Source organism: Syzygium oleosum, unplaced genomic scaffold (genome assembly GCF_021117445.2).
Source record: "Syzygium oleosum isolate NSW1041296 unplaced genomic scaffold, Sole_v2.1 Sole_v2.28, whole genome shotgun sequence".
Classification (NCBI taxonomy): Eukaryota; Viridiplantae; Streptophyta; class Magnoliopsida; order Myrtales; family Myrtaceae; genus Syzygium; species Syzygium oleosum.
In genome coordinates, this window is record NW_026607512.1 from 1,073,733 (window position 1) to 1,091,234 (window position 17,502).

The following is a 17,502-nucleotide window of genomic DNA, read 5'->3' on the forward strand; positions in this document are numbered from 1 at the left end:
TGGTGGTCAAAAAAATAGTTCAGAGTAAATTTGTCACAAGTGTACCAATTTGAGGTTTTTTGTGGTCAAAAAATTACTTCGGGGTAAAATTGTCACGGATGTACCAGTTTGAGGTTTTTCGTGCTATTAACCCAATATACTTATTAGGCTCTCTTTTGTTTTATAATTACATAGGCAAATGCCACAAAAAACCCTAAACTATGTCAACTGTGACAGATTACGTTAAAAAAACAAATTTGTGACACTAAAAATCGTAAACTTGAATCTGTGTGACACATTTACCCGTCATCAAAATTCTGTCAATGAAACCGTGAAAAATCTGCCTACATGAACACCAAAAAACAAATAGTGTTGACATGGCGCCCACATGGTTTAAGTGAAATAAAAACGATATTATTTTGGCTGAAAAATCATATATAAATGGGTCACATAGGTATAAGTTTGGGGTTTTTTTGTCAACAAGAATAAAGTTTATGGTAAATGTATCACAGTGCACGTAGTTTGGAGTTTTGATGTTACAAAAAAAAAGTTTGACGTCACGATGGGCATAGTTTGGAATTTTTTGTAATTGTTTCCCTAATTATGTTTATGCATGTTTAGTTTATCGACCAAGTTCGGTTGAACAACTACTCACATGCACGGTTGGTTTTCAATTCTTATGCGTGTAATAAATCGATAATAAAATTCATAATTTTGATTTGACAGAGAATTAAATGAGGCAGGCCTTCCAAACTAGATGAAGCTAGTTATTGCGTTGTAAAAAAAAAAAAAAACCACTGGGGGTTTACCCCAGTGGCCACCCTTCTCACTTGATAAGGGGGAGGTGGAGAGTTCAAATTCCCACCTTCGCAGGGGTAGGGGTGGGGCCGCGTAGTTTAAGATGTGGGTTTCGACGCTCACGCCCTGCAAGAGGTGGAGCGCAAGTCTGAGTGTGTATCGTGAGTGAGAGATAGAATAGGACCGACCAAAAAAAAAATTTAACAAGTGCAATTTTTTAGCGGAAATGTGAAAGTGGACAGTTAGCTCATCGAAGGATGAAACAGCTTAACAACCGGAGGAACAATTATATAATGGTTAAATGGGAAACCGAAAAGTGAGACAAAATCTAATTTTGATCTAAGCATATTAATATATAGATGATACATAATGTGTGATATAGAATTATAGTATTAGTGCCTAATTTATTTAAACAATCACTAAATAAGGGCATACACGTATTTCCTGCTTTCTTTATTATTCGAATTTAAAAAAACAATAAAAAGAATCGTATATATGGATTTACATGTCAACACTTTGAGTGTAAGTTGTGTAACGAAAGTTTCAAGATGTTTTGGATAAAAAGAAAAAAAAGTGTTTAACTGCGTGTAGTAGCAAAATTCAAATTAAGTAAAAAGTAAAAAAAAATCGATCCAAACAAACCTAAACAATTAAGCGATAAAATTGTCTAAATGCGCCAACTTTTCTACACTACGAGTAACCCTACTTTTCCGAAATTAAATCCCGATCTTATCGAGATTAATTCATTAGTAGGTAGGTCTATAAGAATACTCGTTACAAAATTGGGGGACGTAGATTATAAACCAGAAGACGAAATCTGACGTAATTGCAAACTTTTTCGGAAACCCGGGGACCGCTTCAGAATTTCGACGAAGTCGGGGGGGTGTCCTTCACAAGCAAAACCGCATCCTTCTGGAGTTCTCCACGAAGCCGTCAACGCCAAGTCGTCGAAGCCCAAACCCTTTAAAAACCCCAAAAGGACGCCGAGCCGAGCCTGGCGATCCGATTCGCAGCGCGAGAGAAGAGCAATCTCCGATTCGATCCCTCCCGGAGCTCACCGTCCATGGCGATCATCTCCGACTTCGAGGAGGAAGAGGAGAAGCAACCTGAGGCCAAGCCCTCGGCCTCGTCCTCGGCCTCGGCCTCCTCCTCTGCCGCGGCGGAGTTCAGCGCGAGGTTCGATCCGGCCAGCCCGCTGGGGTTCATCGAGAAGGCCTTCGAGTTCGTGGCCGAGCGGAGCGATTTCCTCGCGCATGAGGCGGCGGAGAGGGACGTCGCGGCGGTGTTGAGGGCGGTGAGGGAGAAGCAGAAGCAGAAGCTGAGGCAGGTCGAGAGGGAGAAGGAGAGGGAGCGGGAGAGGGCTAAGAAGGCGGCGGCGGCTGCGGCTGCGGCTGCGGCTGCTGCGGCGGCGGCTAAGAAGGTGGAGGAAGAGAAGAAGGTGCAGGAGGTGGAGATGAAGGATGCGGAGGAAGAGAAGGAGGAGAAGAGTGGAGCGATAGGTAAGAGCTTTTGATTTTTCTTGGACAGTGTCGTGATTTGTTGCTTGCTACGTATGAGCGCGATGAGTGCCTGTCGAGACGCTGCTGGGTTGAGACATCTGGGAGATTAGATGAGAAGCACATTACTTAGTGATCGCTCATGATGTGGCTCTTTTCTCCTGCTATAGTTAGGCTGTGACGGTTTCGTGGCCGTAGTCATCTATGTAGCTTGGATGTTTTCTCTGGTTGGCTATTTAATGGCGATGGGCAGGGGAAATGTTTCATTCTATTATGCTATCGATTTCGCTAAAGTGTGGATATTCTTTGATGGGTTCCTGCTCCTTTGTTCAGCAATCTGAACTCTCCCGAATAATTAAATTTCTCTTGTGTTGATCTCTCCTATAAGCTGTTTAAGCGTGCATTGGCTTATTCAAGTACTCTAGTGATGGAAGGTTTGCTGTAAGCTTCTTGCTTTTGGTTTTGGAGATGTCTTCTCGTTGCAGTGTTTGGTTCTTGCAAGTTTTTTTGCGTGCTTATGCTTGATTGGATCTCCCATTTTCCTTGGAAATTAGGAAAAGAAGCTACTTTGCAAGTGTAATCTTTGTTTTTTTTTGTCATACGAGCTCGAAAACTAGGTGATCTGATTATGGATCAACTGTAATCATAGAATGTCCGATTGTTTTGTGGAACTTTGGGATTGGTTAGTGCCTTTCCGCCTTTGGGATTTAGCATGGCTGGACAAAAGATTTAGGACTCATAATTAAAATTGTTAAAGACCAATTAAAATGTGATAACTTGACCACCTCAGCATCAACTTTTGATATGGACCAGTAGTTATGACTTTGACAATCCCCATACCCAAATTGTGAACTGAGCCTGATTTTAGCTCTTGCATTGAGTATGATTCAGATAGCTTTAGCTGAGATGACCAGTTAGGTTACCCAGTGTGCTTTGGAAAGTGCAACTCTATAAGAGACTGTCTTGTTATGATTCCTTTTACAAGGTGGATGCATATGTTTAGAAGACATATTGTGTAAAATATACCATGTTGCCTCCGTAGTTGCTCTGACATTGTTTCTGGTTGAACAGTGCCAAACAAAGGCAATGGCCTTGATCTTGAGAATTATTCCTGGACTCAGACTCTGCAGGAGGTTACCGTCCATGTTCCAGTTCCTAAGGGTACTAAAGGAAGGTTTGTGGTATGCGACATAAAGAAAAACCACTTGAAAGTTGGACTCAAGGGTCAACCTACTGTCATAGAAGTGAGTGTGCGTAATTTGAGTTTATTTAATCAGCTTGCTTTATTTACATAACTCTCTTGACCATGCACGATTACTTGCAGGGGGAGCTTTTCCAGACTGTCAAGCCTGATGATTGTTACTGGAGTTTAGGTGCGTAGTGGATTGAGTCAAGAATATCACATGGCATATGAATTCAAACACAAACAAGAATGATCTGCCTCCTGTTGTTAAGTTAATAGTATTATGAGTCAATTCCATGTTGCGCGATCATCTTAACGTTGTGAATCTACAGAGGACCAGAGTGCGATCTCCATTCTCCTGACTAAGCACAATCAAATGGAGTGGTGGAAATCTTTGGTCAAAGGGGATCCTGAAATTGATACTCAGAAGGTAGAACCAGAGAATAGCAAATTGTCTGACCTGGACCCAGAAACTCGACAGACCGTTGAAAAGATGATGGTAAGTGGCTCTCTTTCTTAAGCTCCTCCTGGGTATTAACTAAACAAACACACATTGCATGTATTTTGTTATGTGCATGTAGACGAGCACAATGCTGGTGGCCTTGGAGTGTTTGCATGTCTCCTTGCAAATACAATACTGACATTTTGCTTTTAACTTATCAGTTTGATCAGAGACAAAAGGCAATGGGTCTTCCTACCAGTGATGAGATGCAGAAACAGGAGATTCTAAAGAAGTTCATGGCAGAGGTGGATATTGGTTGCTTTTCTTATTGATGAGCGTTCTTGTATCTGTAGATCAACGTTGCTAATTTCTTCTTTCTGGCGACCTCTCTTGCAGCATCCAGAGATGGACTTCTCAAGAGCAAAGATTGCATGAGGGGGGATGTTCGACTGCTTCTTCTCTAGCTTGATCATACTATGATAAATCCGGAAATCATTGGATGTTTACTTTGGGCCCGGATGACCGAGCTTTTGTTCAATTGTTTTGGTGGTTTTAACAAGAGGCTTGTGGTTTGTTTTTCGAAACTCCCATCTTCTCTCTTAGGAGTGATCTGCTCTTGGTTCACAATTTTCTTTTTTCTTTTTTTATGACTGCTGAAAGAAGTTGCTACTGTTGAAACACTAATATGGAGAATCGTCTTGGTTGAGCACAATGTAGACATAATTGCAACATGGTCCTCACAAATAGGGTATAACGTGACACCACGGTTGGGACAATGGTCGGGATTGAGTGCGGTGTCTAGCCCAATTTCATGTCCTCGATTCTGCCACGACTCAATAGATCGTTCCGTGCCCTCATAAGGTAGGTTGGTCAAATGATCATGGAAACGTCGAATCATCATGTTTTGGCAACAAAACAAAAATGACCAAGTTATGTACCAATGAGGGATTTAATTTTATTACGCCATCTTTAAATGTTAAAAAGAACGCAATTACAGTTTTCAAATAGCTCTCACACTGTGTATCGTAGCATGTAATACACGTTTGTTTGATTTTTTTGGTCCGTTTCTATCCTATTTCTATGTTACAAGTCACGGTGTGGGTTATGTGTGTTCGTAGGTTTCGAAACCATTCTCCCACACTCACTCGCCCCCCCCCAATCCCTCCTAATAAGGTGAGGGACCGAACTCCCTACCTCTCTCTTCTCAAGTGGGAATTGGGAAGAGTCGCTGGGAATTGAGAAGAGTCTTTTGTTGATTATACTGTTTAAATTTTATGTGGATCCGATTAATGAGTATCCTTTAGCATTAGTACAGGAGATATCATATTGCATAAGTTAGTAGTCGCATTTTGAAGTTTAAAACATTTGCAAATAGTATAGTGGAAGGATTTCACGTGATTAGGGAGCAAGGCCAAGCTGTTGGGTAGAATGTGCTCGGAATTTGCTCGGTATTCTTCTACTCACCTAATAAATTACGCTGGTTACGAGGTCTATTACTGAGTTTGAAAAAAAGGTTATCAGCTCCCCATAATATCTCGTGGATTCTAATGGAAATTCCTTCAGCAGTCCCGGCGGTACAAGTGGTACTTGCGTATGTCCTTCATAACTCTTCATAAGCTCTTGAATATTCTCTTCTAACTTAGGAAATATTCTCTGCTCTCGGACCAACCAAGCAGGGACCAACCATAGTTATGGACATGACGTACCGCCAAACTTCCATCCGTTGTCCTCCAATCCTATGATCCGGCACAAGCCCATGTTCTGGACCATACGTTTCGGTGTTCGAATGGCTTTAATTGTACCAAAGTCCGTCGAATAAAGAACCAAGCATAGATAATTCCATTATCAACAGATAAAACCATTTAAGACCAGCACTAAGACCAAGTACTTATGTGTACTTTATGAGAAGCAGGCCCTACAACGTAAATGCAGAAAGGTGGAAAAAAAAAATCAAGCGAAGTCGGCTACGGCACTAGATTAGGGAAATAACAAATATAACGAGAGCCGGTCCATCGACGCATCATCGTTCTGCTTATTCAATTCACATGTGATTCGACCCAAGCATGATGAGAGAGGGGCCAAATGCGCGCGCTTGTCTTTTCGGGTTTTTTAGGTAAGCATGCCCCTCCACTAGAATTTGTCACTTTCGGGAACGTTCAAAGCAGGTTTTGCATCGATGGAATCTGAGAGTATTATCTCTTCTCTATCTCTCTCGCTAGAGCATGCTTTGGAACACAAGCCGACGGACCCTCTAAATCAACTTTAAATTCGTCATGCGGGATAGAGGAATCGAAGTGCTGCTCTCTTGCTGTTTGTTTGTGCCTTTCCTATGCAAATCGTACTCGATCGCATGAAGATTGTTTTGCCCCCAGAAAACAGAAGAGGAAATCTACATAAAAGATCATGAGGGAAACACGTTTGCGCATCAGCGATCGTATTGACTATTGAGTAGTTCCTCTGTTCTTCTCGATCAACCAGTTTAGTTTTTTGGCCAGAAAAAGAATGATCGAGTAGAGTGATGAAATCAAGAGTAGGACACACAAAGAATCGTAAGCCAAGTGTGCTATTAACGGAGGTAGATATGGGACTTAAGTAAAAGTTGATGATTTTTTAAGAGACCAAAAAAATTTAAGGTTAAAATTGGGACTGGACCAAAAATTGATGACTTTTTATGAGATGAAAAAAATTTATGGTAAATTGGGACGTGACCTAAAGTTGAAAGTATTTTAGGATATTAGACCATAATACGATAGATCGGAATTAAAGTAAGAATTGCCTCCACGCTCCATTTGGCATTTCTACGTCGTTACTCTAGTTTTTCTCCAAATTTCAAATCCAAGAAGACGCATTTTGAAGATGAATTTCCACATTAGCCTGAACGACGTCTTTTTTGGATCTAAAATTTGAGTAAAAATTAGAGTGATTAGGGTTGGCCTTCTCCAATTGCTCTTACTCTTACGAGAGTTTTCCTCGCATCTCACTCGAGGATCTTCAATTTTGCGCTCAGTATTCAATCGCTCGTGCTCAGAGTCTTCCATCTCTCGCGGTTGGAGAGCTCGCGTTCAGGATGTTCGAACAGCTCATGCTCGGGAGTTTTTTCATCTCTCGGTTGTCAAGAGAAATTTTGAACGGATGGTTAACGAGGACAGATTTTGAACTCAAGTAAAAGTTGGTGATTTTTCATGAGACAAAAAAAGTTTAGGATAGATTGGAACTGGACCTAAAGATGGGGTTTTTTATGGGACAAAAGAAGTTTATGGTAGAATTAGGACATTATCTAAAATTAGAGGTTTTTACAGGATAAAGTTTTTTTTTAAAGTAGAATCAGGACTAGGCCTAAAGTTGAGGTCTTTTTTAGGGAATCAGGCCATCATATTAGTGGGCTTAAACAAACCCTTAAATTTTCGGCACAAGAATATATATCTTCAATTAATTAAGTGAAAACACTCAAGCGACTTACTCCTTATTCATTCCAAAACTATCCCCAAAAAATTGATTTACAAATATACAATTCGAGCGCCCCACTTCCTTCAATCAAAAAATATCTAGCCCTCACTCATTTGCTCAGCTCAAAATGGCCACTTCTTCCATCTTTGAGGCAAACTCTCGATGTAGTAATTTTCCTTTTTTTGCAACATTTTGTGTTCTACTTCGCAGCGCCCAAACCATGGAGCCTAGTGGGAACACTTTTAGCTAAAAAGAAAGACACGAATAGGGACAGGAAAAAGACCATTCTCTAGGGCAAGCATGGAGCCGTCTTACAATCTGAAAGAGACGAAGGATGATGATGATTGGGTTCGTTCCTCCACCTCTCCCCCACTAAGCTCAGTTGGTGTGTCAACTTCACCCACTCGTGATTGGACTTTTTCCCAACTTGGGCAAACTTTCTTCCCTTGGCATCTCCCTCCTTGTCGTTTCCATTCTAACCCCACCAAAAGAAAATGAACTCGGGAACAAAAAGAACAATGCACTAGTGTAAAGTTCTGTTGAAATGGCACATTCCCGATTGGACATACATGTCGGGCGCTCGCGAGCCGAACGTAGAACGCCAACATCTCATCGAAGAAACAATATAGAGGGAAGGCCGAGTGCCAGAGAGAGACGAGAGTCCGGTCCGGCATCGATGAACCGGAAAGAACACGACTATCATTGGTTTAAACACGTGTTTTACGTCCGAACACGCGCCAAAAGCCATCAATGTTTTCCATCAACGGAATGCTAATTAGTCTTAAGTAAAGTAGGACCTCTCATCCTCTCTCTCGTAAGAACAGAAGTACCTTCAACATGATATGTCCAGAGAAAATGGCACCGCTCGATGTGTTTGGTGAAAGCGAGTCGTTCCTATTCTTTTGTCGGCTTATTATGAAGTTCCCAACACTTCTTGGTGGCTGCCAAGTGTCATGATTGTGGCTAATCCATCTGTAATGCAATTAATGTCTTCTCGCGATATGGACGACTAGGGAAAATTGAACTTGTTCACATTAGGGTATGCAAAAGGGACCGCCCAAACCGAAAACCGCTCGAACTGAACTGGACCAATCGATTGGATCCGGTTTCTGAAAGTGTCAGTCCGGTTCCCGGTTCCTAAAAATGCTTGGACACCGGTTCTTGGTTCCAAGGGGAATCGAACCAACAATCGGACCGGACCGACTACATGAGCTCTTTTTTTTTGTAATTATGTGTAGTCAGCATGGGAAATAAAACTTCAATTTTAAAACATATATGTAGTCTGCATGGAGAACATAATTCGTCATTGCATTGGCTCGAATTGCACGCTTGTTTTTGTGATTATGTGTAGTCGGCACGAGAAACAAAATTCTAGTTTCAAAATATATGGTATCAAGTAGTAGGGAAAAAAAAAGGGACCGGTTCCATTGGGGACCGGACTAGACCGGACCGATCCGGTCCCCGGTTCCTAATTTTGGGAACTAGTTCTCCTGGTCCAGTTCCTGGTTCCACCTTCGAATTGGATCGGACCGGAAACCGATCACTCTTAGTTCACGTACGTAATTTAGAGAGAGAGAGAGAGAGAGAGAGAGAGAGAGAGAGAGAGAGAGAGAGAGAGAGAGAGAGAGAGAAAATTACATGCATTTGATAAAAATAAAAGATTCTATGGAACCTTTTCTTATTACAAGTTCAATTTTGTCCCATGAGCCATCGCTAAGTGCATATTTATCCCTTCATAACTTTACCCAAAAGAAGAATCATTTGCCTTTTCCTCCTTTCTTTTGGCTTGTTTATTTCACAGAACGTCTCATTTACGTTGAAATTCGATTTGAGCTTTTCTCCGATCGCTTTACAGACCCCACTGACCAAAATATTCCTCCCATGACTTCTCTTTTTCCAGTATTGAAAAAAAGAATCTATTTTGACAAAATTAGTTTTTGATCGAAATATTTCTGAGTGGCTTTTCCCTTTCTTTGTGATTTTTTCGATTTTAATATGCTTCTAATAATGTCATGGACAACCCTAAAGTGGCACTATAGCAAGGATGCCACACATAAAAGTAGCCAATAAGATGTAGCCATTCTCAACAAGATTACAAAAGGACCTTTCTCTAGAGCTCTTCTTCGGAATGCCTGATATACAAATGACACGTGTCGAAATTTAACAAGAACAAAAAAGAAGAAGGATGAGATGGGGCGACCAACGTTAAAAGTCTTTCTTTAAAGTAATGTTTTGAGTCATTTTGGGTCACCATAAGTCTTGTATAATCAAAGCCAATCCTCCATGCGTTAGATTTTTTAATGGAACACCAGTTACAATGAAGAAAATAGCCAATGAACACAGTCTTTTACAATGACGAACACAATTCATCATAATGGCCATACGCCTGCAACAAGAAAAAAATCTCTTGCGGCTTAATGATGTGAACTGTGAATTGTAATTTAGTCTCCATAATGAAGAAAATAGACCATGAATGCTATCTTTTACAATGACGAACATAGTTCATCATAATGGCCATAAACCTGCAGCAAGAAAAGAAACTGCTCGATGGTGTGAACTGTGAAATGTAATTTCGTCTCCATAATTGTGAAAAAATAGACCATGAACTCAGTCTTTTACCGTATGAACACAATTCATTATAATGGCCATACACGTGCACGAGAAAAGAATCTCTGTGAAATGTAAATTTGTCTCCATTTATGTTGATTATCATTACTTGTTAGGCTTAAATAGGTTCTTTTGCTTTATGACTTTGAGATGGAGAAATGGACAAAAGACATGTGGTTGAGACGCCATAAAATAATGTGCATTGGCGCTTGAATCCAAACTGCAAATTGTGGAGGAATAGCTCACTCCACCTCCAATGAGAATTTGAATAATTTCCCTTCTTTTTCCTCAGTGTGGAAGCAGAATCATTCTTTCTTTTAATCTCACTCTCATATTTTATGTTTTCTTTTGCTTTTTCTGCATCGATCTCTTGAGCAAGAAGACCATTTGGGCCTGCATGTTTTTCAGATCGGCAAGCGAAAAAGGAGCCAGAGATGGACATGCTTTCTGGAAGCAAGAGATTACATGGTGATACATCAAGCATTCCAAGCTCTTATGACTTGTGGGTAAGACTGAAGCAACGGCTGGGCCTTAGTAGATGCTGTCTTGATTCGGCTGTAGTAGCTAACTCCTCTTGTAATTCTACATGTTAGATGTTGAAATCCATAATGCCAATACAAAATAAAATGTAGCCATTCTCAACAAGATTACAAAAGGACCTTTCTCTAGAGCTCTTCTTTGGAATGCCCGATATACGAACGACACATGTCGAAAATTAACAAGAAAAAAAAGAAGGATGAAATGGGGCGACCAACGTGAAAAGTCTTTCTTTAAAGTAACGTTTTGAGTCGTTTTGGGTCACCGTAAATCTTGTATAATCTAAGCCATTCCTCCATGCGTTAGATTTTTGAATGGAACACCAGTTACAATAAAGAAAATAGACCATGAACGCAGTCTTTTACAATGATGAACACAATTCATCATAATGGCCATACGCCTGCAACAAGAAAAAAATCTCTTGCGGCTTAATAATGTGAACTGTGAACTGTAATTTAGTCTCCATAATGAAGAAAATAGACCATGAACGCTATCTTTTACAATGATGAACACAGTTCATCATAATGGTCATACGACTGCAGCAAGAAAAGAATTTCTTGCGGCTCAATGGTGTGAACTATAAACTGTAATTTCGTCTCCATAATATGAACTCAATCTTTTACAATGATGAACACAATTCATTATAATGGCCATATGCCTGCACGAGAAAAGAATCTCTGTGAAATTGAAATTTGTCTCCATTTATGTTGATTATCATTACTTGTTAGGCTTAAATAGGTTCTTTTGCTTTATGCCTTTTGAGATGGAGAAAGGGACAAAAGACACGCGGTTGAGACGCCATAAAATAATGTGCATAGGCACTTGAATCCAAACTGCAAATTGTGGAGGAATAGCTCACTCCACCTCCAATGAGAATTTGAATAATTTCCTGTCTTTTTCCTCAGTATGGAAAGCAGAATCACTCTTTCTTTTAATCTCACACTCATATTTTATGTTTTCTTTTGCTTTTTCTGCATCGATCTCTTGAGCAAGAAGACCATTTGGGCCTGCATGTTTTTCAGATTGGCAAGCGAAAAAGGAGCCAGAGATGGACATGCTTTCTGGAAGCAAGAGATTACATGGTGATACTTCAAGCATTCCAAGCTCTTATGACTTGTGGGTAAGACTGAAGCAACGGCTGGGCCTTAGTAGATGGTGTCTTGATTCGGCTGTAGTAGCGAACTCCTCTTGTAATTCTACATGTTAGGTGTTGATATCTATTATGCCAATACAAAAGAAAATGCTAAAATAATGAGACTGAAAAAGAAAAAAGAAGTACAAAAATTTGACTGACCCGAATGGTCATGGCACCCAATATGTCCCTCTCAGTCCTCACTTCGTGCTGATGCACTTGATGCATTCATCCGCACAACAAGTCGCCATAAAATATCACAAAGTCCAGGGGAACACTGTGAAGCAAATGTTCAATGTCAAAACAAAAAAGAAGTGCATGATAAGAGAGAGAGAGAGAGAGAGAGAGAGAGAGGGAGGGGGGGGGACAGTTGCATTATTAAAACTGTTCTTGTCCCTTTTCCCCTGTTTTGTCCACATCCTATAAAACCATATTTTAAACATCACCAAGCACCGATCAGAAACCCATTAAAGTCCCTGCTCATCATGGCATATTTATAAGAGTTTGGTCCATTGTGTAGCTGCTGTCCCATGCTCTGACAGTACCCACAGCACATCAAGAAGAAGAAGTCACTCCTTGATTGTTGGAACTGCGTTCTTGTTTGTGTAGTGTGCGACGAGAGAGAGAGGGAGGAGAGCGAGGAGAGGGAGAATGTATGCAGAGACTGGACTGTTGTTCCCTTGCTTCCAGAATTTCTACCCAGAGGTTCAGCAGCTTGAAGAGTTCTATAAAGCTCAGAAATCAACTTCTTCTCTGGTACTAATCTCTCTTTCTCTCTGTCTCTTTCTCTAACCATGTACATGTATGTCTATGAACATGAATTTCTTGATGTTCTGGCCCTCTACTTGTGATTGGGTTAGATGGGCTTCTCATTCCTTTCCTCTTGAATCTGTTTCCATTGCTGGTTGTCCTGTACTATAACTAGCGCTATCTTACTATAAGAGGTAGCGGTAGGGAGATTGAGGAACGAGAAGGTGTCCCCAGGTGATCTAATGATGTTGTTGATTTATATCTTCATTTTCAAATGTGAATTTGTCAGAGGAGCTCTGGTCGAAGAAGAAAACAGAGGAGATGGGTTGCTTTGCATGATTTCTTGATGATTTCTGGACGCTGAAACAAGGCAAAGAAGAACCACAGTTAATTACTCGTGTCCTGTATACTTCCCATACTTAGCCGTAAACTGGAGACCAAGAAAGTAATAGGCTAAGTTGATGATTGCAACTTGCAAGCATAAAACGGATACCTTGCTGGATGCCTGTGGTGAACAGACTTAATTAATTCGACTGTTGAACTCAAAGAAGTGGGAGGAAGACAACTCCTTGGTCTTCCTAATTTCAGTGACACATAACTTAACTATGGGAAGCGCATTTAAGTAGAGAATTTAAAGCACGATAAGAATTTTTATTTCCGAATAAATGCTTCCTATCAGTCGTCTCAAATTTTATTTATTTTCTGATTGAGCTTTTCTGAATTTAAACTTGTGCGCTCTTTCTTGTCGATGAAAAACTGTTGATTTATGTTTACGGCAAGGAAGGTTTAATGAAATTTTGGGATGTTAAAGTCTTTCTAGTTGTTGTTAATTGCATAGATAACTGAACAAATCAATATTGAGGTCCATAACACGATTAGACTGTTGTATGGGATATGCAGTATGTTGGGATCCTGTATAAAGATGTGGCTTACAGGTGAGATCTACGAGTAATTGGCTCGCATATATCACGTTGTGGCTGCATGACAACTCCTAGTTTGATACTACAGTTTGACTTGCTTATATGGTAGTTCGGTCAAAGTTAGAGGCTGCTAATTCCTGACTACTTGTGAGTAGCTAGCCTTCCATTACTTTGCGTGTACTTTGTTGTTGCTGCATACAGATTCCCATTTACACTCTGATGTTTACTTATTTCTTTTCCTGACTCAATCTGTAACTGTAAGTCGTTTCTCATTCAAGTAATCTGTAGTTCTTTTTGAGAAGTCATTTGCCTATGAATTGTCATTCTGCTTGATTCCTCTGGTTTCCATATTCTCCGAATTCTTTTCTGATTTTATTCTTTTCGGTGCCCCTCATAGGACAACGTGGTTCAGGTCTCCACCATATCGGAATATGACCTCGGTGGGGCGGGGGATCTTTTCAAAGCTCCAGAGCCAATAATTGAGGAGCCAATTGCGAGGCTCGATCTCATGACAGCAGCCATCTCAATGATCTCTGGGCCGGAAGATGTCATTTCCTCTCAAGGCCTCAAATCCGGTGATATCGTATCGCTTCAGGGCGAGCCGCTCTTAAGTGAGGTTTTCTATGAGTGTAAGAAGGATCTCTTGGCACAAGGTGCATTCGGTGCCTCGATCGCCGAAGTCATGGACATGAAAGTTCCTCTGATGAGTATTGATGGGAACCAATCTCAAGAGAACAATTTGCCTCCCCAGGTACCATTCCCCAAGTGTGTTAGCACAGGAAGTCTGAGTTCCATGGGAATCATTAGTGGACTGAAGCCAAGTTTCCTCGATTTTGCCGAGGTGGACTTTAGAGATGGAACGGTGTGTGGAATGCGGAGGGCATTTAGTGAAGGAGACATAAAGGTCAAGTTCGATTGTTTTGTAGTATTTATGAGCTTTTCTTAGTGGAATACCCTCATCTATTCCTTAGTTATTGAAGTACTATGTGACTATTTCATACAATTTCATTATGCATTTCTATTTGGGGGAACTTGGAAAGGTCTGCTCTCATCATAACAACTGGCATTTTTACTTTAAAAAAGAGAATAGACATCGAATGCTTTAAATAGTTTGAGATTCTCACTTCTTAGTAAAGGTGGGTTGGCTTCACTCTTCCTGTCAACTGGGGTATCATCTTACTGAAGCATAGTGACCTCTGTCTATTTTCGGGCCTTTTGATTGCGCAGATAGGTGGACGTCGTATCTAGCAACACAGATAGTTCTCAGTTTGTCGTCGTTGCTGACATTATTCATAGAGATCCTAATTCCTTTCCTCAGCATAGTTAACCTCCAGTTCAGTGAAGTCAAGTCGATATAAATGTCTTTATTTTAATTTTTACCTCATCGTATCTCAGTAGCTTAAGCTGCCAAAACTTATCAGTTATCTACCATTAAGACTGCATTGATGCATTATGCAATTCTAAAAGCTGTGAAAATGTCAACTTTCATGGATGCTAAAACCATTTGAGGCCTCGTCATTGACACTTTGTATTTTTGTGACAGACTCTTGATGGTGGTAATGTGGGATTCCAATCTCCACTACAGCAGCCGATACTTTTCAGCAACTACACCTCCGAAGGACGTTGGGAAAAGCTTTCTAGATACAGAAACAAGAAGAGCAAGAGGAACTTTGGCAGGAAGATCAAGGTAATGTGTTCGCAAGACTCATTTTCGAACAATCTACTGCTTTTTCATGCCTAAGAAAAAGGCGAAGACATCACTTCATTTTGCATGATCCTAGTCCTTATTGTTTTCTGCTTTTCTGGAAACATGTTGAGACAAAATCCGCATCATCTTAGTGTTTTGCGACTAGGCACTGTAATGTATTTTGTTTATTCCAAACCGTTCGGGCGATCCGGTCACTGATCATAAAATGGTACTTTACAGTATGCTTGCAGAAAGGCTCTCGCTGATAATCAACCAAGGATCCGAGGAAGATTTGCCAAGATGGAAGAGTCAGACACTTCAAAAGGGATATAACTGGTAACAAGTCGGACTTAGAAGTCGTGACAATCTGAGATAGACAGATGAAATAACAAATCAAGATCAGTGGCCACCCCTCTCAGAGGCTGGCTCAGTTAAGGTTCGAAATGACTACTGGAGGATTTAGGTTTAATTTCTTATTAATCGTTGGGACTAGTTAGTAGACTTAAATGGTCAAGTTAGATTTGTACGTGAGGAGTGTTGAATAAAGTTAAAGCCCAGAAGAATGTATTTGACATATTTAATAATGTTAGTAAGAGCAGTGTTATTTGGTTTCGTCGGATTCTTCTGTAGCTGATCATGTCGGCACTCTATTCTCCAAGCTTCAGAGGGTTTGGTGATATCGGACTAAGTTTTATGAAGTTCACCTGCATCAATGATCGTGTAACATGGCTGTGCTTTCGTTCGAATGCATGTCCCTCCTGATGGGATCATAAGTTCGTCGAATGATTAGCAAAAAGCTAATTCGGCATTCTGTCGAGGCATATTGCAGCTGAAGTCATGAAAGTAACACGAAGAAGTCGAACATGTCTCGACACTGTAATTGTGACTAACCCAGGGCGGCACTCAAACCTTCAGAGTGTCGATGCAGGAATGAAATTGGAATTCATCGACACCTTATTGCCTCGGCTCCCAGATTAAGGAATGTCAGAACAGTACATTAGCAAGTTCGAGGAACAAATATAGGGGAAGGTGAGTTCTAGATTTTAGTGTACTATCGTCTTGCTCGGGAATGGGAATGAAATTGTAACCGCGACGCCATACCATTCCAAGGCTCAAGGAAAAACTAAAGGGGCGACTTCTGAAAACTATGTACCTGTGCCTCTTTTGAGCCATATCTCTAGATGTAACTTCAGCGGCCTTTGCCATGTTATCTGAAGACTCGATCTGAGGAGTCAACCTCACCATGTATTGTACTCCCCGTTCCAAGAAAAGAGAAAATCGTCTAAAGAAATCAGATGCGCAAAATCTGACAGCGACAAAGCGATCTAAATTTTGCGCCTTTCTGAAGTTCGATTCCTCCTCGACACTCATGTCGAAAGTCAAACCATGAACAACCCACGACTCTCGAAATCTGGGAAGCGGCATGACCGGCCGGTTTGCCGTTGTCTAAATTAGTAATGTGACTTCAGTATGTTTAGTGTACTTAAAAGCCAACCCAACCATTACCTTACTGCAATTCAGAGAAAAATGAAAAGATCAGCGACTGAATACTGATCATGAGATCGATAGGGGACGTATTTGGTCGACAATTACGGTTTCGACCGCAAAGCGGGGATATGTCCTCCGACGACACAAGCCAAACTCGTTCCAATCGCCACCCAATGGCACTCAGTTGTATTCAACGGGCGAGCACGGAGGCCGCCCGTGCCGCCACACGGCTGGAACCACATCAGGGGACAATTCTGGAGTCGGAGAGGACACATCGCCGTCCTCTGTGCTCGCAGACGCATATTGCCTCCTATCAAGAAGCAAGCACAGAGAGGAGAGTTTGTAATGTATGTTACATCCAAAACATTCTCTCTCTCTTGCCGTGACCTTTCCCCTTGAAAGCTCCAACTCCACCCACTCCCACGCAAGTTGACCTTGACCCTTCCTCTCTTGAGCGAAACTTGTGAGACTTTTGCTTCTTATAAATCAAAAAGCGACCAATGATTAACCATGAAAACTCGTCGTCTCCCACCCAGCAACAGTTCGAGGATCCATCCCCATGATCGGTCGGACCTATTGCACGTTAAGTTCGGGCGGCCGCGAAAAATCGATCGTACGGTACAGAGAGGCTTATGATCTCGTCCCCAATATCCACAGTAAGAACCGTAGCTTTCGACAGCCCCTATTCTCCTCCTCTTCTTCCAAGTTCTTGCCATGGCCAAACCCTCATGAAGCCCCGCTTTTCTCTCTCTCTCTCTCTCTCTCTCTCTCTCTCTCTTCTTAGTATTTATGATCCCATGAAGTGACCCACCATAACAACAAAAAGGACGTAACACGAAGCTCTGTTTAATTGGCATCAAATGACTAAGCTTTCATGAATTTCGGCTTGTCGCTTGCAGTGGACGATGCCATTGATGCAAAAAGCCCAAGCTTTTGACTCTGAAGCGCACCCCATTCCAAATGAAATTCGATAATATATTAAAATAACACGAGAAGAAGAAGAAGAAGAAGAAGAAGAAGAGACAACCCACCTTGC

At 41.2% G+C, this 17,502-nt stretch overlaps 2 protein-coding genes across 2 annotated transcripts; both read left to right on the plus strand.

Annotated features, from left to right (window-relative positions):
- Positions 1-1,737: 1,737 nt before the first annotated feature.
- LOC115680603 (protein BOBBER 1) lies at positions 1,738-4,627 on the plus strand. The gene is made up of 6 exons (XM_056303700.1): positions 1,738-2,276; positions 3,345-3,517; positions 3,598-3,646; positions 3,789-3,955; positions 4,120-4,203; positions 4,295-4,627. The coding sequence occupies exons 1-6, from the start codon at positions 1,841-1,843 to the stop codon at positions 4,331-4,333; spliced, it is 948 nt and encodes a 315-aa protein (XP_056159675.1). The 5' UTR covers positions 1,738-1,840; the 3' UTR covers positions 4,334-4,627.
- Positions 4,628-12,068: 7,441 nt separating this feature from the next.
- LOC115680786 (two-component response regulator-like PRR37) lies at positions 12,069-15,590 on the plus strand. Its single transcript, XM_030604622.2, has 4 exons — positions 12,069-12,377; positions 13,689-14,195; positions 14,835-14,978; positions 15,219-15,590. Exons 1-4 carry the CDS (start codon positions 12,273-12,275, stop codon positions 15,309-15,311), a joined length of 849 nt encoding a protein of 282 aa, XP_030460482.1. The 5' UTR covers positions 12,069-12,272; the 3' UTR covers positions 15,312-15,590.
- Positions 15,591-17,502: the final 1,912 nt, after the last annotated feature.

Bases quoted from the DNA above. Each gene is read 5' to 3' on its own strand.
- LOC115680603 (XM_056303700.1), top strand. From the start codon at position 1,841: ATGGCGATCATCTCCGACTTCGAGGAGGAAGAGGAGAAGCAACCTGAG. The intron at 2,277-3,344 runs GTAAGAGCTTTT...CTGGTTGAACAG, and splicing joins GGAGAAGAGTGGAGCGATAG to TGCCAAACAAAGGCAATGGC. The intron at 3,647-3,788 runs GTGCGTAGTGGA...GTGAATCTACAG, and splicing joins TGATTGTTACTGGAGTTTAG to AGGACCAGAGTGCGATCTCC.
- LOC115680786 (XM_030604622.2), top strand. From the start codon at position 12,273: ATGTATGCAGAGACTGGACTGTTGTTCCCTTGCTTCCAGAATTTCTAC. The intron at 12,378-13,688 runs GTACTAATCTCT...TGCCCCTCATAG, and splicing joins AGAAATCAACTTCTTCTCTG to GACAACGTGGTTCAGGTCTC. The intron at 14,196-14,834 runs GTCAAGTTCGAT...TTTTTGTGACAG, and splicing joins TTAGTGAAGGAGACATAAAG to ACTCTTGATGGTGGTAATGT.